Source organism: Lepisma saccharinum, chromosome 3 (assembly GCF_977018435.1).
Source record: "Lepisma saccharinum chromosome 3, izLepSacc3.1, whole genome shotgun sequence".
Classification (NCBI taxonomy): Eukaryota; Metazoa; Arthropoda; class Insecta; order Zygentoma; family Lepismatidae; genus Lepisma; species Lepisma saccharinum.
Window position 1 is genome coordinate 36,652,274 of NC_139231.1, and position 17,123 is coordinate 36,669,396.

General features: G+C 38.6%; 1 protein-coding gene across 2 annotated transcripts in view; it reads right to left on the bottom strand.

Moving 5' to 3' along the window:
• The window catches only part of fuss (SKI family transcriptional corepressor fussel), a 113,400-nt gene that overhangs the window by 70,052 nt on the left and 26,225 nt on the right, over positions 1–17,123 (bottom strand). For both annotated transcript variants that reach the window (XM_083119812.1, XM_083119811.1), the window contains exon 2: positions 5,080–5,237. In XM_083119812.1, the coding sequence (XP_082975938.1) occupies positions 5,080–5,235 (156 nt within the window). In that variant the 5' untranslated portion in view covers positions 5,236–5,237. The remainder of the gene's footprint in view (positions 1–5,079; positions 5,238–17,123) is intronic.

Here is a 17,123-nt window from a genome sequence, read left to right on the forward strand (position 1 = left end):
GAAAATTGGAGTGTGGTGTGGAGTGTCTCGTTGGCGAATTATAGGCTCTATTTTCTTTTTAACAAACGGTTAACAAGGAAGTCTACCTGGGAATATTCACTGAGTTTGTCAATCAGTTAACAGATGATGAACTAACTGATGGATATTTCCAACAAGACGGTGCGACATGTCACACTTCAAATCTCAGCATGAGAGAAATTAAAGTTTTTTTTGGAGACCGAATTATCTCAAAAAATCTTTAGCCACCAATATCTCCCGATCTCACCCCACCCGACTTCTTTCTTTGGGGCTTATTGAAGGGAAAAGTATACAGAAATAAAACCCGCACAATCGCAGCACTGAAAGAAGCTATACGCCAAGAGATTGAAGCCATTACCGACACCACTTTAAGATAAATATTCCAGAATTTGGAGAGACGTGTACAATGGAAGGGGACCATTTTCAGCATCGGATAAGAGCAGATCCTGTTTTACATTGTTCAAGGTATGTGCATACATATTTTCAATACAAATTTAAGTAAATGGCAGTTTTATAGACAAAAGTTTGGGGCTTCTAGCGAGGGAATGTATTAAGTCAAGTCGTTTTTCTATGGGAATGAAGTTATACATGCTAATTGATGTAGTTAGAGGCACGTTGTGTTTTCGTAAGATTTGCCGACCTCAGTGGCAGAGTCGTTAGTACAGCGTGCTTCAACGCCAGGGATCTAAGGTTCGAATCCCGGCGTGTTCTTTGTGAGTGTCACTCCATCAGTTTAATCATATCATCAGTCAATCAATTATCTTCATCTTCGCAATTAACCAATAGTGGCAGAAAAGCGAAGTAAAGTAAACCAAATCAATCACGTTGAATTGCCTGTTTTGAACCTACGATGCAGATGTAGGATTCCTTGGGGAAATGAAAGAAATATTTCGTTTTTGAGGAGAGTAAATTTTCGAAGAACAGAAGGATTAATTGTGTGTGTAATCATAAAATGAAAAGTTGGAGCTATATTAATGTACGAGCTGATTACCTGGCGTTGCTCGGGTGTTTAATGGATTCTAACTATAGCGTAAAATGTAACTAATTAAATTTACAGGTATTTTAAAATATAAGTACAGTATATAAATTATGAAGTAATATCTTTAACAAATTCACTATAATATAAATTGAAAAACAATATTATGAACAACATTTTTAGTTTTAACCCCCTCTCAACCCCCATCCCGATAGATGATAAACTTGGAGTTGAACGGCATTAGGAGTGTCACTATTCATCTTAGCGACCCCGAAAACTATAGATTCCACACTAATATTGGTCGTTTTCAAATATTTTTACATGTCACCCCTCCCCCCCCATTGGGTGCCAGGGGTGTCTTACCGCCACAGTATTTCGTTCGAGATTGCAAGTGATACGTGTTCCAAGTTTGGTTGAAATCGCTCCAGGCGTTCGGGAGTTATGCTGTAACAAACATACACACATGCATCCATTTTTATACAGGGTGGTTCAATAAGTCACTTAACACCCCCAGTACAAGACCACTGCGGCATGGAACGTGAAAATGGCGATGACCAATCGTTGCCTGGCCAAGGGGGAATCACATTGACGCCACCCGCATGGTCGGCGGCCATCTTGAATTCAACTTCAGAATTTTAAATGGGAAGGGGGTGATATGATATATCAAATCAGGCTAGAATGTCACGAGAAATGCAATGGTGAAGGTTTTTTTGACGTATCTTTAACCAGTAAAAAGTCATGACTGGATTCTTGTACCAATTTGCTCCTTTTCGAGGTGTTAGAAAAATGCCTTAAAATTTGTTTAGCGATTCGGTAACACATCGAGATCAAAGTGATGTCTAGGGAGAGAAGTTCGCATGCCATTGCACACGATTTTAATCAGATACATCCACGAAGAGCTGCGCATTATGAATGGTTGTCGCGAACAATTTACAGTGTGCCGCTTACATTGAATTAAACGTCCTTCACAGTGACAAGGCTAATGTTTATGTTCATAAGGAAGTTCATAAACAGAATATTCGACCCTTGTCATCTGATAACTAACTTTGGACAGAAACTGCTTCACAACGTTCAAATAGTGTTCTGATGTTCCTCTCTATTGAAAAAAAACTCTGTAAAAAGTACCTTCTTCCATAAGCATAGATGAAAAAAAACTGTTTATTTAACAAATCCAAGTAGCCCTAAGCATTTAAGGTTCCGTTGATGGAAAATTGACTAACCAATCTTGTTCCACACAGCACGCCACACAATGAACTTACCAGCACTAACCATTCAGCTTTGATCTGTCGAAAATGGGTTATCAGATAAAAAGCATCGAATATTCTGTTTATGGACTTCCTTATGAACATAAACATTAGCCTTGTCACTGTGAAGGACTTTTAATTCAATGGAAGCGGCACACTGTAAATTGTTCGCGACAACCATTCATAATGCGCAGCTCTTCGTGGATGTATCCGATTAAAATCATGTACAATGGCATGCGAACTTCTCTCCCTAGACATCACTTTGATCTCGATGTGTTACCGAATCGCTAAACAAATTTTAAGGCATTTTTCTAACACCTCGAAAAGGAGCAAATTGGTACAAGAATTCAGTCATAACTTTTTACTGGTTCAAGATAAGTCGAAAAAACCTTCACCATTGCATTCCTCGTGAACTTCTAGCCTGATTTGATATATCATATTACCCCTTTCCCATTTAAAATTCTTAAGTTGAATTCAAGATAGCGGACATCAAGATGGCCGCCGACCGCGCGAGTGGCGTCAATGTGGTTCCCCCTTGGCCTGATAACGATTGGTCATCACCATTTCCACGTTGCGCGCTGCAGTGGCCTTGTACCGAGGGTGTTAAGTGACTTTTTGAGCCACCCTATATATTAGATTGTCGTTGCAGCTGTAACAAAAGTGTACTTTCATAATTTCATTAGTGACTGTTGATATAGTGTAATACATTTATAGGCTTAGGTTTCCTTAATCAATGTCTGAGAGATCTCACAGGAAAGGATTGATTGATTTATTGATTTGGTTTATTTTACGTACTTCGCTTCTTTCTGCCATTTTTGACTAATTGCGAAGACAAGGATAGGTGATGATATTGTGCAATTGATGAAGGGACACCCAAGAATAACACCCATGACCATGCCGAGATTTGAACACGGATCCTTTAGCGTCGAAGCGCGCTGTGCTAACCACTCTGCCACCGAGGTTGGCACACATGAATATGGAGTTTCGGAGCTCTTCATTTCATAAAGTTCGATAGCTGACAGCGAAAAGTAACGCCAAAAACGTACGCCACTTTCTAAAGGTTCACATGCTCCATAATTTCATTGCAGTTGTAAATAAAACCAAATCCCACAGAAAACTGTGTTTTTTCTTTGTTATTCTTAGAACTTTTCAAATTACCCTCGTACATAACTTAGGATGGTCACAATGTAAGGACAGTGCTTCTCAAAATAAAAATATTTATCTTTAAGTCAGTAACTGGTGATATACATAACTTTCTTTACGTTGTTTGTTTGTTGTTTTGTTTGCATTTCAAAGGCATTCAAGACTGAATTTTTAAATAGAAATTTGTTGTCTTTAGTCGAAACAAAAAAAAATGTTATAGAAAACCCGATTTTGAAAACAAACAAACAAAAGAAGACAATACGAAAATCTGTTCTGTGAAATGTAACTTTTCAAAAATTGTATTTTCAGTTTTTCAGAGTTAGTTTTGATTGGCTGAAGTAAAAATTGTGTGTGCGTCAGCACTTGGGGCTATTTTCACCCTTCACAATGTACGGAATTCCCCTAACCATTACTAAATTCAACACTTTTCTCTCAGGGCGCTCATTTTTGCCTACCCAGGCTAAAAGTTGAAGCTGTAAAGGTGCACTCTGCGCATATAAGCGTGAAACACAGGTCACGCAACCCTACAGAGGATTATTCCCGCTGTAGGCGCAGGTGCTAGAGCCTTATTGACCTGCCAAAGTCAATTTTAACAGCGTTAATACATAAACAGTCCTCTTTATATGTATTTGTGAGTGTTTGTGTCATGGGCGTCTGTAGTTCACGTAAAGGGGGGAGGGGTTCAACTTTTGGTACCTCAAAATCCGGGACACTGCTGACCGGAAGCTTAAGAAAAAAACAAGAACAGAAATCCACTTCGAAGTATATAATTAATGTTGCAATTTATTTTCTGTGTCATAATGAACTAAGCTGCTATCTCACAATGTCGAAACTTTATTTGAGAACTGGAGACTCCAGAACTGGTATAGCCATTTCACATTTTTGGAACAAATTGTTGCAATTTTGCAATGAGTTGACTGTGTTCAGAGAAACTTAAAGTTTCTACAATTAATGAATACAATTCCACAAGCCACGCTACTCAGTATTGCTACTTTTCTGTCCATCTTGTGTCAAACAACTTGAGAATTTTCCCTGGTGTTCTTGCTCTGCGTTTTTATGAACCAAATTCCTTTAAGAAGACTCGAGGGAAAAAAATTGTAACTGATTTGACAGTCCCAATGCAGTTTCTTATCGCGGAAATCCCGAAACTATCAGGAAATTGCAGATTTAGTCTGCAGTCCCATCTGGTGTGCACAATTACGTACTTTCCTTCCCATCCGTATCCCGTCCTATAGGTCTCAAATTTAGGAGAATAAAATAGGTGCGAAGAAATTTTTATGAACAAGCGGATAGAAATCTGGTAATTTTACTGAACCAAAAGGGGGGTGAGGTTTGGACCTGTTGAACCCCCCTCCTTAAATACACCCATGTGTCTATGTGTAAATTATATTTTTATTTGCCTACCTTTTCTAGGTTTTCTCCTGTCTTTTAAACTACTTCTTCATAATGAAGCTACACAAACAAACCTTAAAATATTCACGATTGATGATAACAATAAAAAGTATATAAGACGAAATATAGAAAAAATGGAGGACATATTATATTACTGCATAAGCCAACAATTTTGACCGAAGATTAACGCAGCATATGAAAATAAAATAATGCGATGCCTAACATTTTTTAATGATTTCCTCCTGCTTATGCTCTTTCTCGCTTAAAGGTGTTTTTTTAAAGTTATTCTAATGAAAGTCGTCTTACCTGATTCGGCTTCGAACCGAGGCAGTGCTGATTCGATGTAACCGTCTTCGGCTCAGATGCTCCTCTGTGGTCAGTCACGTGACCTGCAGGAATCCCTGTTACGCATGGCGGAGAAATGTCTCTGATGGCGCCAGTGCATGAACCAGCAGCTTCCATTCCTGTGAGGGAAAGCATAATCTTAAGACCAGTGTTTTGGTGAATAACAAAGAATAGAAATAAGTCCATTTTACGCTTAGATAGGCTACTCTGGATTGGACCTACAGTGAATAATGACATAAAGTTTTTGTTCCTGTACATTTTTTATATTCCTAACCGTTGTCATGTTTCTGGTGTTTACTCTCAATCCTCAAATTCGTAGACCAAAAATAAATTTGATTTGGTATTGAATCACACGTGCGATTTTAGTTGTCGGACGTCAGAGTTCGACATTTGTCATTCTGCGACATCCGACATCACCCTGCCAAAATCTCGCTCGTGTGTGCAAGGGTCACGTTGTTTGCTTTTGAGAGAAAATATATATGTAACACAAGTGTTAATGCGTCGAGATATGAGTGGATTCATTGTTCTTGCAAGCATAGAGTTCCAGTAAAAGAAACTCAGAAATCCCCAAACCTCAGTCGAAATATCGAGATGTAATAACAAGAAGTTTGAGAAATTACAAAATTTCTTTTTCATTAATGGCACCTATTAAACAACTAATTATAATTTCATTTACTCGTAACTTTATAAATAATAAAATATTTTAATTAAAAATGCCTGAAAAATTCTTGGAAAAATCCCTCCCTAGCTTGTGAATTGAATAATTTTCAAAACTTAACTACTTTCCAGTTTGAAATATAAGTCATACAGAAATGAAGTACGTTTCTTATAAACTAATATAGCTAATTAATACAATCCATACCTGGAGCTGTGTGAGATTATTATTTCCATTTACAAAAAAGTGGATTCAATTTATAATTGTCAGAGGAATGCATTTTTTTTTTGGAAAACCTGGAATTTCTTTCTGCTTGTCTGTAGCCACCCTGGTTGTATGTTATTTAATGTGCAAAAACCTATTCCACCAATTTTTGTACGTATTGGCCTATTTCCAGAGCCGAGACCGATAATAACATAGGAATGTGCAACTCGAGACAAGACAAGACTCTGAATTTCACCTCATAATTGTTGCACCCTGTTTCTTCAGTCCAAAAATTGGTTTATAACCTTCCATCACGTAATCGTTGCATTTTCATGTCAGATAACTAAATATGATAGCGGTGCAGAACATTCGGACACGGAAGATTAAATTTTGTAAGTGTAACTTCGTAACACTAGTAAAATTTCTCGAGTGTAATATTTCGCCTACAATGCACAGATCAATAACAATTAATGCCTTTACTTTTTTTTATACCGGAAAAATGTTCACTAAATTCTCACGAAGAAATTATGTGCGTCGATTTGTACTATTCAAGTTTGACTTATATTCACAAGTATTCCGTGCATCCTCATCTTGTACCAAATACAGTTTAGTATTTTTTAAGTATCGGTAATACTGGCATAATTATTTTTAAAAAAAGCTTCATATAATAGTCGCACCCCACATTTTTACAAAAAAAATGGCATAAAATGTGGTGAAATGACTTTTCCTGTTTTGTAACCACTTCTATATTTCTCCACTTTTGCCACATTCCTTTTTAAAGCCGCCAGCCTCCGTAGCGGAGTGGTTAACACATCGCGCTATGATACCAGGGGTCCCGGGTTCGAATCCCGGCCTCGGTAAGAATGTTTGCGAGTGTCGATTCATCAAATCATCACTCATCCCCATGTTCGCAAATTAGCCAAAAGTGGCACAAAAAGCGAAGTAAAATAAAGCAAATCAATCAATCAATCCTTTTTAAAGCCAAGCGATGGGTTTGCACTACGAATTGTTGCACTAACGCAGACTTAAAGCAAACTTTGCCATATGTTTGTATGTTTTTAATGTTGAACATGGCCTAACAAAGTTGTGCATGCAGTACAAAAGAAATATATATATATATATATATATATATATAATATAAATTTCCCGTGCATTGAATGAAGGCACATTGAGTATAAATTTGTTAGTAAAAATGTGAACGAAGCACTAAATCTGGGAAAACTGTACTCATGTCCACTTGTATTGTGGCAGAATCGAGACTGCACGAAGCCCAGCTTTTCTTAAAAGAGAAATCTCCCCCTGCCTTGGAAAGCCATTTACATTGTCTCCAAGGCGCGAGAGACATGGACAGATAATTAACGGAACTTTAGTTGCTCACAAATTCACAGCGGGAGCCCCACCCTCTTGCGTTCTAGAAGCCCCCTCCCCCTTTCCTCTTCCTCTCCCCTTACTCTCTTTTGCGTCAGAGGAGGGGGAGGGGCTTCTCGCTCCAGTTCTTTCTACTTCGTCTTCCACAATTCGGAGATGATGAGTTTATTAAGTTGTGATGACATTCACCTCCCACGCCTCTCCCTTCCTCTTCGCCGACAAAAAAAAGAAGGGAGAAAAAGTTCGTCGAGTTCCGTCGCAAATGAGAAGGAGCTGTACGTACCTTCCAGCTTCCCCCTTCCTCCCATTCTCTTGCGAGGCAACCATTTTCCTTTTCCCAGCGAAAACCCATTAAATAAAATAAACCGGCCGCCGTAGCGCGAGAGTAGTTCGCGTGGACGCCGCTGCCGTCTCCGTGGCGCTGCGACAAAACCAGGAATTTAATTTCCGGCGTCACAAAGGCAGAACGTTTGCTTAACGCATCCTCAACAGAAACGCGCCATCGCTCGGTGTAAAATTGAATTATCCCGTTCCCGAGGGAGGGGAAGGGGTTCCCCCCTACTGATTCTACGCTTCCAATTAAAATTGACCCCCCCGTTCCCGTCCTACTTCGCTTGTCGAATTTGGAAACAATGAACGGACCTGATTGTTGAACCTCTTTTCGCTCCGGCGTTGTTTTTCCCATGGTCTGATTGGCGGCACGTGAACAAGTTAGACACACGCATTCGGCCGCGTGGAAAACCAAAATTTACTCCCTGTTCCACCACGATAAATTGATTCTCCCCTGCTTTTCTTTTTCTCCTCACCTCCATGATAAACAGCGTAACCGCTGCCAAGGCTTGAATGTACCGACCGGATGACGACTATTACGTCATTTCCGGTATCCAAAGGAGATCATAATTAAAATTACCACTTACTGACAATCGTTTTGAGCCTTTCTTTACATCCATACGACATTTGTCATCGTGTTGTTGTATGACATTGCTCGTGTGTTATCCAAAGAAGTAGGCTGTGTGCATTTTCGGGGAGGAGACGACCGACCGCATTTAGTTCATATGGAGCAGTGTATAATATACGAGTTTTGCAAAATAGCATGTAAAAATGTAAAGACAAGGAGAATACGCCACTGTGTATTACAGACTTGATCTTCCATATCAAACATATTAATTTGCAATCAATGAGCGCGATATAACTTTTGGACCCGCATACAGAACTTAATAAGGGACCTTATGTAAATCTTTTTACATAACTTTCCTCTGCAGTGTCAAGTACAGCAGTCACCATACTCTACTTGATTTTGTACATAAGAATCTAACATGAATTTAACGATCAGAACAACGCCCTTAACATGAGAGAAAAATCGGATAAGTAAAATAATAATAATAATAATAATAATAATAATAATAATTTGGTTATATCTTACAAACATTGCAATGAATATTATAAAAATAGCAAGACAAAGATCTAAAAATACCCTGTTTGTGATTTAGACATTGTGAAACAAAACAGCGCACTTTTGGCATGCAGATTAGTTTACAAAATATTGCATTTTTTCTTGTGTTGTGTTCATGTTTTTATTGGTCAAGAAAGTTTGTTTGGTACTCGACAAACAACTAAGAAGTCCTTGATTAATAAAAGATTTCTTCGACAATATCAGTGATTTATTCTTTGCAGAAACGAGTTACATGCAGAGGAATGTTTACCCTAAACACGAAAGTGTTGATCTTTACTTCATGAAAACTTAATTTCGTCTCCCTTGTTTACTAGGACCTTTATCCCTGTCACTGTAGTCGTAAATGTCAATGTGTCCTTATTCCATGTGCAGTTAAATTCCTAGCCTATACTAATTAGTCTGAATAATTGTAGGTCTATAGTATATATATAGTATAGTATAGTATAGTATAGTATAGTATATCAGGTTCAATTGATACCATCTGACGAACAAAACACTTAAAAAATACTTTTTACAAAAAATAACTTAGACATGACCTATAACTATATTTTCAATAGGCAAAACATGGTAATTCAAGATAAACAAAAGCTGCACCAGTTGAGATTTCTTTACGAAGGTCCCCTGTTGTTCCCCAAGAAAGTTAAAAACAAATCCCATTGCGAGTTCCCTGTCATTTTGTAAACGAAGTTCGCCATTTTGTATTTCTGCATATCTTCAAAGAGCAAACTATTCTTCCTAGAATGATTCGGTCTTTTTTTAAAATGTATTCCTCTTCAAAAGAGCTTTCATTTTAATACATGCATTATTACATTTTTGTTTATTATTAAGGATCGGGATCAGTTTGAAAAACAGCTTTGTCAATTTTTCAGAGATAATCGTGAATTTTTCGGCAAATTTTCGTATTCATTTCTAGCAGGAACTTGATATGTATTGTAAAAGTAGGTAACAATATATTTTTTATGCTCTTCAGTTTCTGTTCGAACAATTTACTGTAATTTTCATGGTTTGAGAGTAATTTCTTGTAGATTTTTTTAACACTATTTTCAAACAACTTGGTCAAACATTTTTTTTTTTATTATCCCAAACAAATTTGTATAAGAGTACAGGAAATATTCTTTTAGGTTGTTTTTTCGTGTACCAATTTGCTGCACTCAATGATGCGGCATTTACCTGCAAAAAATAAAGGCAATTCTTCTCAATTCGTACAGGAGAAGGTAAATTTCAAGCATCGTTAAGAACGATAATGCCGACGCCAGTGCCAACTGTTGGTCGGATCGAAAGTAGTACAATAGAGCCTACATATTTTTCTTAGCATTCTCCCGAACACGCAAATTAAAAACTCGTAGAGAAGAAATTAACAACGAAGTGAGTGTTTAAAGCTCCACCGGAAATCGAAAACACGATAATCGGTCGCTGACGCAACCCCTCGAGTGCATAATTTATATATCACGTGAGAAACCCCTCGGTGCGGGGTAATTGTGAAGGAGGCTTGGCTAATTGCAATGACTTGTGATGTAATAGGGTTGCCGACATCAGATAAATATCTAATAAGGGGAGGTAGCTTCTTTCTCTGTTAGTGGAACGTCTCGAATAATCTTATGGCTAAATGCACTTTTTAAAAGTAACCGGGTTACTATAAGAAGTAACTGCAAGTTACCTTTAGTTTCATCTAGATTATCCATAACTACTAGAAAACTAATATGCCGACCACTGTGGTGGTTACCACAGCGCACTACGACGGCAGGGGTCGAGGGTTCGAATCCCAGCCTGGGCCTGATTGTTCTTTGTGAGTGTCCCTTCATCAATTTAATTTATCATCATTCTTCCTCATCTCAGCGATTAGGCAAAGAGTAGCAGAAAAGCGAAGTAAAATAATAATATCAATCAAACAATCTAAGGATACCAACCAGATGCTAATTCAGTGGTTCGATAACGCATTAAATCGAAGGTCCGGTCCAGATTTCGTTTCCCTTCCTTTTCTACCCTAAATTCTTCAATACTAAAATGGAAATTCATCTTCTAATCCAGGGTTTTAGAATTTGGTTCCAGGTAGTGCCACATTTCAGCCAATTTGACATAACGTGTAAATACTTGATCTTTAAACTTCTTTTCTTTTAGAAAATATTGCACTCAGGTAATTATCTGACATCTGAATTTTCTGTGTTCTAGTTCCGGCTGTAAAGCTGGTGTTCAATTTTTTTATCAGCATCTATCCGCTTGCAAATAACACATAGTCAAACGTGACTAAACTGGTATATTCGCATGTAACTTTTCAAATTCGAAATTGTAGCTTCTCTCGATTTGAAATAAAGCGGGTTTATAATTTTCTTAAAATTCTCATCACTATGGAGCGGAAGTTGATGACCTAAAATATATAGGTATATGACCTATAGAATGTCCAAAAAAATGGGAAAAAATGACGTAAAAAATGCAAAAAATTACCATTAAATTTGTTAGTTTCAGGTTAAAAATTGAAATGAAAAGGAAATTAAACAAAATTCAATCTTGCTTTTAAAAAAGGACCAAATGATACCACATGCACATTCAATTAAAATATGCAACGAGGATTTCCAATGGAAATAACCGAATAATTTTAAAACTATTATATATAGGCCTATGTTCACCTTGGTGAAAAGACTCAAGAATATTACCAAAATGAAATAAGTGACAAAATATGACGAAACAATACACCGAATATTGCGAAAAATGACGGGAAAATGCCGAAAATCGGAAAAAATTACCTAAAACCTGAAAATTGGCAAAAAATGCAAAAAAATGCACTTTAAAATTACATTTTTTGGGTTCTAGACGAAGTGTTAATATTGTGTATATTGGGCATCGTGTCCGAAATGTCTGAAAAAAGATGACATTTCATCAACTTCCGCTCCCTACTCATCACGTATATAGTATTGGTAAAATACGTTCGGTGTTCTAAGCCATAAAACTAGTAGTTTTCCATGCAGCTATAGGTCTTTTCTACCGTTATGGCGGCCGGTCCTCGTTCTGGCAAGGGAAGTGGGTAGCGGGAATTACGTCTCAGACCAACCAGACAACACGGGGTGGCGCCGAGAGTTACGACGCGACGGGAAGAAGTACTACGTGAACCTCGTTCTACAGGCTGCTGCGTTTCTTATCGTGCTGAATTGGTCGCTTCCCCACTCCCCATTTTCCTTGCCAGCATAGGATCGGCTGCCGTAAGAGCAGAAAATACCTTTAATGGTGAGATAGATGGGATATATATATATATATTTTTTTCTGAATACTACCAAGGTAGTGTTGCGATGATCGCGGAAGGATATAGAATCGTATAATTAAATTCTGGGTTACAATTTTGAAGGCTCGGTTTCCTCAGAAGGGTTTTATCAGTTTTGATAAAATCGTTTTGACCTATATTTCACCTGAGCATACATCCTCATCACCTCATCGCCGCGACTAACGTAATATGCTGTAGGGTCAATACACAAAAGCGGCGTTAAGACAACGCAGCAAAGTCGTTTTCGAAAGTTCTTCTCCTTTAGAAAAATGTTTACGAACCTTTCTTGACCCTTGTAGGCCCTTGGCTCAAGGGTCTTCAAAAAGTGGCAAATGTTACTAACAACTTGATACTCCCATCGCTCTGTGAATAGTGCTTATCGTTAGACCGTTTTTCCTTCTCTTTTAACATTGAGAAATCGCTCTTTCATCTGCCGTTCACAATTGAGAAGAAAAAATGTTTATTTAGATTCCAATGATGGGTTGGTTTACTGTAAGGTCAGCCACTTCAAGAAAATATAAAGATTGATGTGGATGCCCATTGGTTGAGCACCTTTGTTCAAACAATAGGCTAGCATGATCAGAGAGTAACAAATGCCGGAGTCTAATATAAGGGCACTAGGGCTGTGAAAGTGCTAAGGACATGTAATTCTTTTGAACTTTTAATATCGTAGCGATTCTTCGAATGGAGTGGAATTTTATAAAAATGACTTTGCTGGCGAGAAAACAAAACAGAAACACATCCTATAATAGTGTGCGTGCGCGAGAGTACTGATGTGCTGAAGCGACTGCCACGCAACTATTATGTTCGAGAGAGAGAGACAGATAAGGAATGTTAATTCACTGATTCTTGCAATCATCAAACAAAAATTTTGGTTTTTCGCCATTAAACGCATTATTTCTCCGATTTATCTGGCTCCCTTTAGCTTTCCTTTTTGATCCTCTTGCGATGGCAATCTGTCAAGCTCTGGCATAATCTCTTGATAATTTGCTTTTAGTTGCGCACTTCCGAGGCACGCGATGTCTTTGCGATGCGAGGCGAGGCGATGCGTGACAGGTAACATATCGCGCAGGCGAAACCTCTATAAATCTACCCATGATGCAACGGGAGTTCTTATCGCACAAGTGGCGGGCCCTTGTAATTGGTATATTTTCATGTGTCCTCGACGTGTTCATTAATAATTACTTACTTCGTGTTTATCCTTTTTAATTCTTCCTACTGTCAGGGTTATTAAACAATCGACGGGCCAGCAAAGCAGTGTTGCCAAGTCATGATTTATTTTCGGATTCCTAAAGTATAGGTCTTCGGTTCGAATTCAAAGTAGGGGGCAGATGTTTGCTTGTTGTTCATCAATAATAATTATAAAGAGCCTCGGTGAATCTCACATTGTGTGGTCGAATCATGATTTTCCCTCCGGTGATTCTGGGTTCGAAGCTCTGTGAGCGTCGCTTCCCTCACCGCACATCAATTTTATGTCAGTCCCTTCGTCACGATTAGTCTGAATAGCCGAAAAAGTTACTAAAATGAGAATTATACAAATACGAACATTATAAAGAACGTCCTCAAGCAATGCCGGGGATACTTAAATGCGTCCCCCACAACGAAAAAAGAAATCCGTGGCTTAGAGGAGTTGGGGTTTTTAAGTCCACTTCATGCACAGATAGGGTAATCGGGACTCAACCTACATTTTAAAGTGAAATCAGAACCAACGTGCAATGTGTCTCGGCCAGGTATAGTGGCTTAGTGGAACATTTGCTGTAATATTATAACAACCTTCCAAATTATTTATTCATAAAGTTTTGTATGTATGTAGATCACAATCAGGCCGACCTCCGTAGCGGACTGATTAGCACATCGCACTATGACGCCAGGAGTTCCGGGTTTGAATCTCGGCCTGTGTGTGTCCCTTCATCAATTTCATCATGTCATCACTCATCCTCATCGTCTCGATTAGCCAAAGGTGGAAGAAAAGCGACACTAACTTACAAGAATCAAATAAAATCACTGTTACTCACGAATTAGATTGCGATACGTTTCCTCACCTAAGAACGCGACCGACGAAGCCTCCTGCCACCATTACTCCCTCTTTTCCGTCCCTCTTAGAACGCTACAGTACGCTGCTCGCTCTGCACTACACATGTGCATACTAGAGCGCTCTTCCACAAATACAACGGGTTGACAAGGCCTGTTTTAACTGTGCATATATATCATTGATTGATTGAGTGATTCAATTGGAGTTTCAAGTCCACTCTATGCACAGTAAGGCTAATCAGGACTGGAGCTACAGTTTAAAGTGGGATCCGAACCACTATGTGCCTCCACCGGGTATCGAACCCGGGACTCCTTGATTACAAGGCGGCGACGTTACCACTGCGCCATCTGGGTGGCCCTGTGCATACCTATATCAAGAACACACTCTGTTATCCCAAATAAGTCAATAAAATGGCGCAAAACAAAAAAAATTACAATGCAACACTATGAAACTCGAGACTATACAGTGGGCATTTTTCGACAAACCAGTGTACTTTTGTTCCCTCAGCTAGCAACCCTGAACGACAGATAGTTTCGTGATCAAAGCCGTTGCGATAACGCATCGCGTGGCGCGATAATTTTATGAAACGCACGAGCGAAGAGCCGCACAATTACACATTGAAGTGCGTTAATATTTCATTCGGCAATATTCGCCCAATCGCTGAAAGGCATAAACCCTTTCCGTGTCCCGTCTCTATTGTATTTTAACAGTAATGTAATATGCGGCTGAATACCATAATTACAAGTCAATTGTATTCATGTGTGACGTAGAAATCGAATGCTGTATATTTGATGTCGGGGGAGGGGATTGTAACCATTACAAGTATAAGGAGGGCAAACTCAGAAATAGACTCCGTTGCGCGACAGTCTTTTATTATCAGGCTTTCTAGGTTAGAGCCCAGGACCAAACTGGCTGGACATATTTTCTTGGTAAACAAAGATTAAATATTCATATTCATTCAATCTGTGTTTACAAAATTCCGACGGTATTTCATCCATTTAAACTTAAAGATTAAATTTTCAATTGAATTTAGTGAACATGCCATACCGAAAATTCCCCTAATGAGAGTCGCTGACAAAAAATTACTACATATTATGCGGGGAAACGAAATTGTTTTATAATCATATCCGAGCAATAATATAACATAATATATAAACAGAGTGTAATATACAAGAAACATTATGTTTACTGTTAGATTATTCTATGGTAGTACGTACAGTAAAAGTATATTTACCACAGAAATTATGAAATTCTTTAATCACATAGCGCCAGTGTTCGAATTAACGGTGGGGAAGACTTCCTCCTACAAAAAAGTTTATCCCCGGCAAAAGAAAATTATTTTTATCCCTGCCAGTAATGTTTTTATCCCCCCCCCCAATAAAATGGAATTGAAAGCATATAGTATACAATTTATTAACCATGTAACAAACGCAATTAAAAAATCATTCGTGTCCATTAATTATCAAATATTTCCCTGGCGGAAGGCACACTGCCTTGTAGATTAAAGTACACCATTCTGCAACTGACCAATCTTACCAAGTCGAGACGACAGCAGGCTGTTTTACACTGAAATTTTCATGGCACAGTGCTGATATTTTACATGTATTAATGTTCACAAGAAATTTGGTACGTTATATGGACACTAAGTTTGAACTTGACAATAGAATGTGGTAACGTTTTTGGTGTTGCTAGTTTGATAGCTCTTTCTGTGTATGGGGTTGGGTTTTCTTCTTAGAATATCAATATGCTAAGTGTTTCTAAATTACGTGTAAATATTAAGTTAGAAGTAATGTTCTAAGGTACTTACAATCGCAAGGCAACAGTTTAGTTTACTGACTGGTAACACATACAAATTTGCACACAGTGCTGTGGTATTTCCCAACGGTAACCTTTTAATATTACTTTTATATATCGTGAAGTCCTCCTCCGTGGCCGTGCGCTCTAAGGTGCTGTGCTTTGGGCTCCAACTGCGGGACGGCATGGGTTCGAGTCCACCTGGGTTCAGTCTCTGTATTCTCGGCCTGTGTGCAGGACCGGTGGCAGTCCACCATCGTGAGGAAATTGTGAAGCTACGAGTGAGTAGCGTAACCCGGTCTGGGAAATCTCCTATAACGGCTGAGGGTTCGACGTTCTGGCCCCACGTCACCCCATTACCGGTTGTAGATCTCCACACCTCTAGATAGGATGGTGGAAGGGAGACTGGCAGTCGGGAGATAAGCCAAGGCCCTTCCAGGGCTGTCGAGCCATGGATTATTATTTATTATTATATCGTGAATCTCAAATTTTTGTAATTATTTGGAAACAACTTGTAAAATCAGCCTGTGTAATATGGCCATTTTTACAGTTAATAACCGCGTAGAACGAACAACTCGTCTCAGCATCAAGCAATACCACTCCGTTATTGTCGTCTAAAAATAAACTTAATACAAACAGTACAGGAGAGGGTTTGATTGATTTGCTTTATTTTACTTCGCTTCTTGTGCCACTTTTGGCTAATTTGCGAAGATGGGGATGAGATGATATGATGAAATTGATGAATGGACGCTCACAAACATCCATGCCCAGGCCGGGATTCGAACCCGGGACCCCTGGCGTCATAGCACGTTGCGCTAACCACTCCGCCACGGGAGTCGGCTACAGGAGAGGGGGATGTCCAATCACTGATAAATAATTATTTGATAAAGAATGTATTGTTGCTTTCACAGTTATGTATTACTTGATTTAATCCTAACTTTTGGATGGAAAAGATAAACTGACGTGTATGTTATTATTTTTTAACAATAGCTAGAGAAAACATTATAATATGAAAGAAAAGATACAATTTGAAGAAGCTACATTTTAATGAAAATTTACAGTTCTTAGGACACTGTATCTGGTAATTCCGGAAGAGATGTACCAGTTGTTTATTTCTCGAACTAGTTGCTAGAGCGTGATAGCGCTGGGATCGATGTCTGAAAATAATGGATGTAAATGTTTCTCGTGTTCTTTCTTAAAGTATTTCCGCCGATGTAACTGTTTATTTCAAACCCGATGAGTCAAG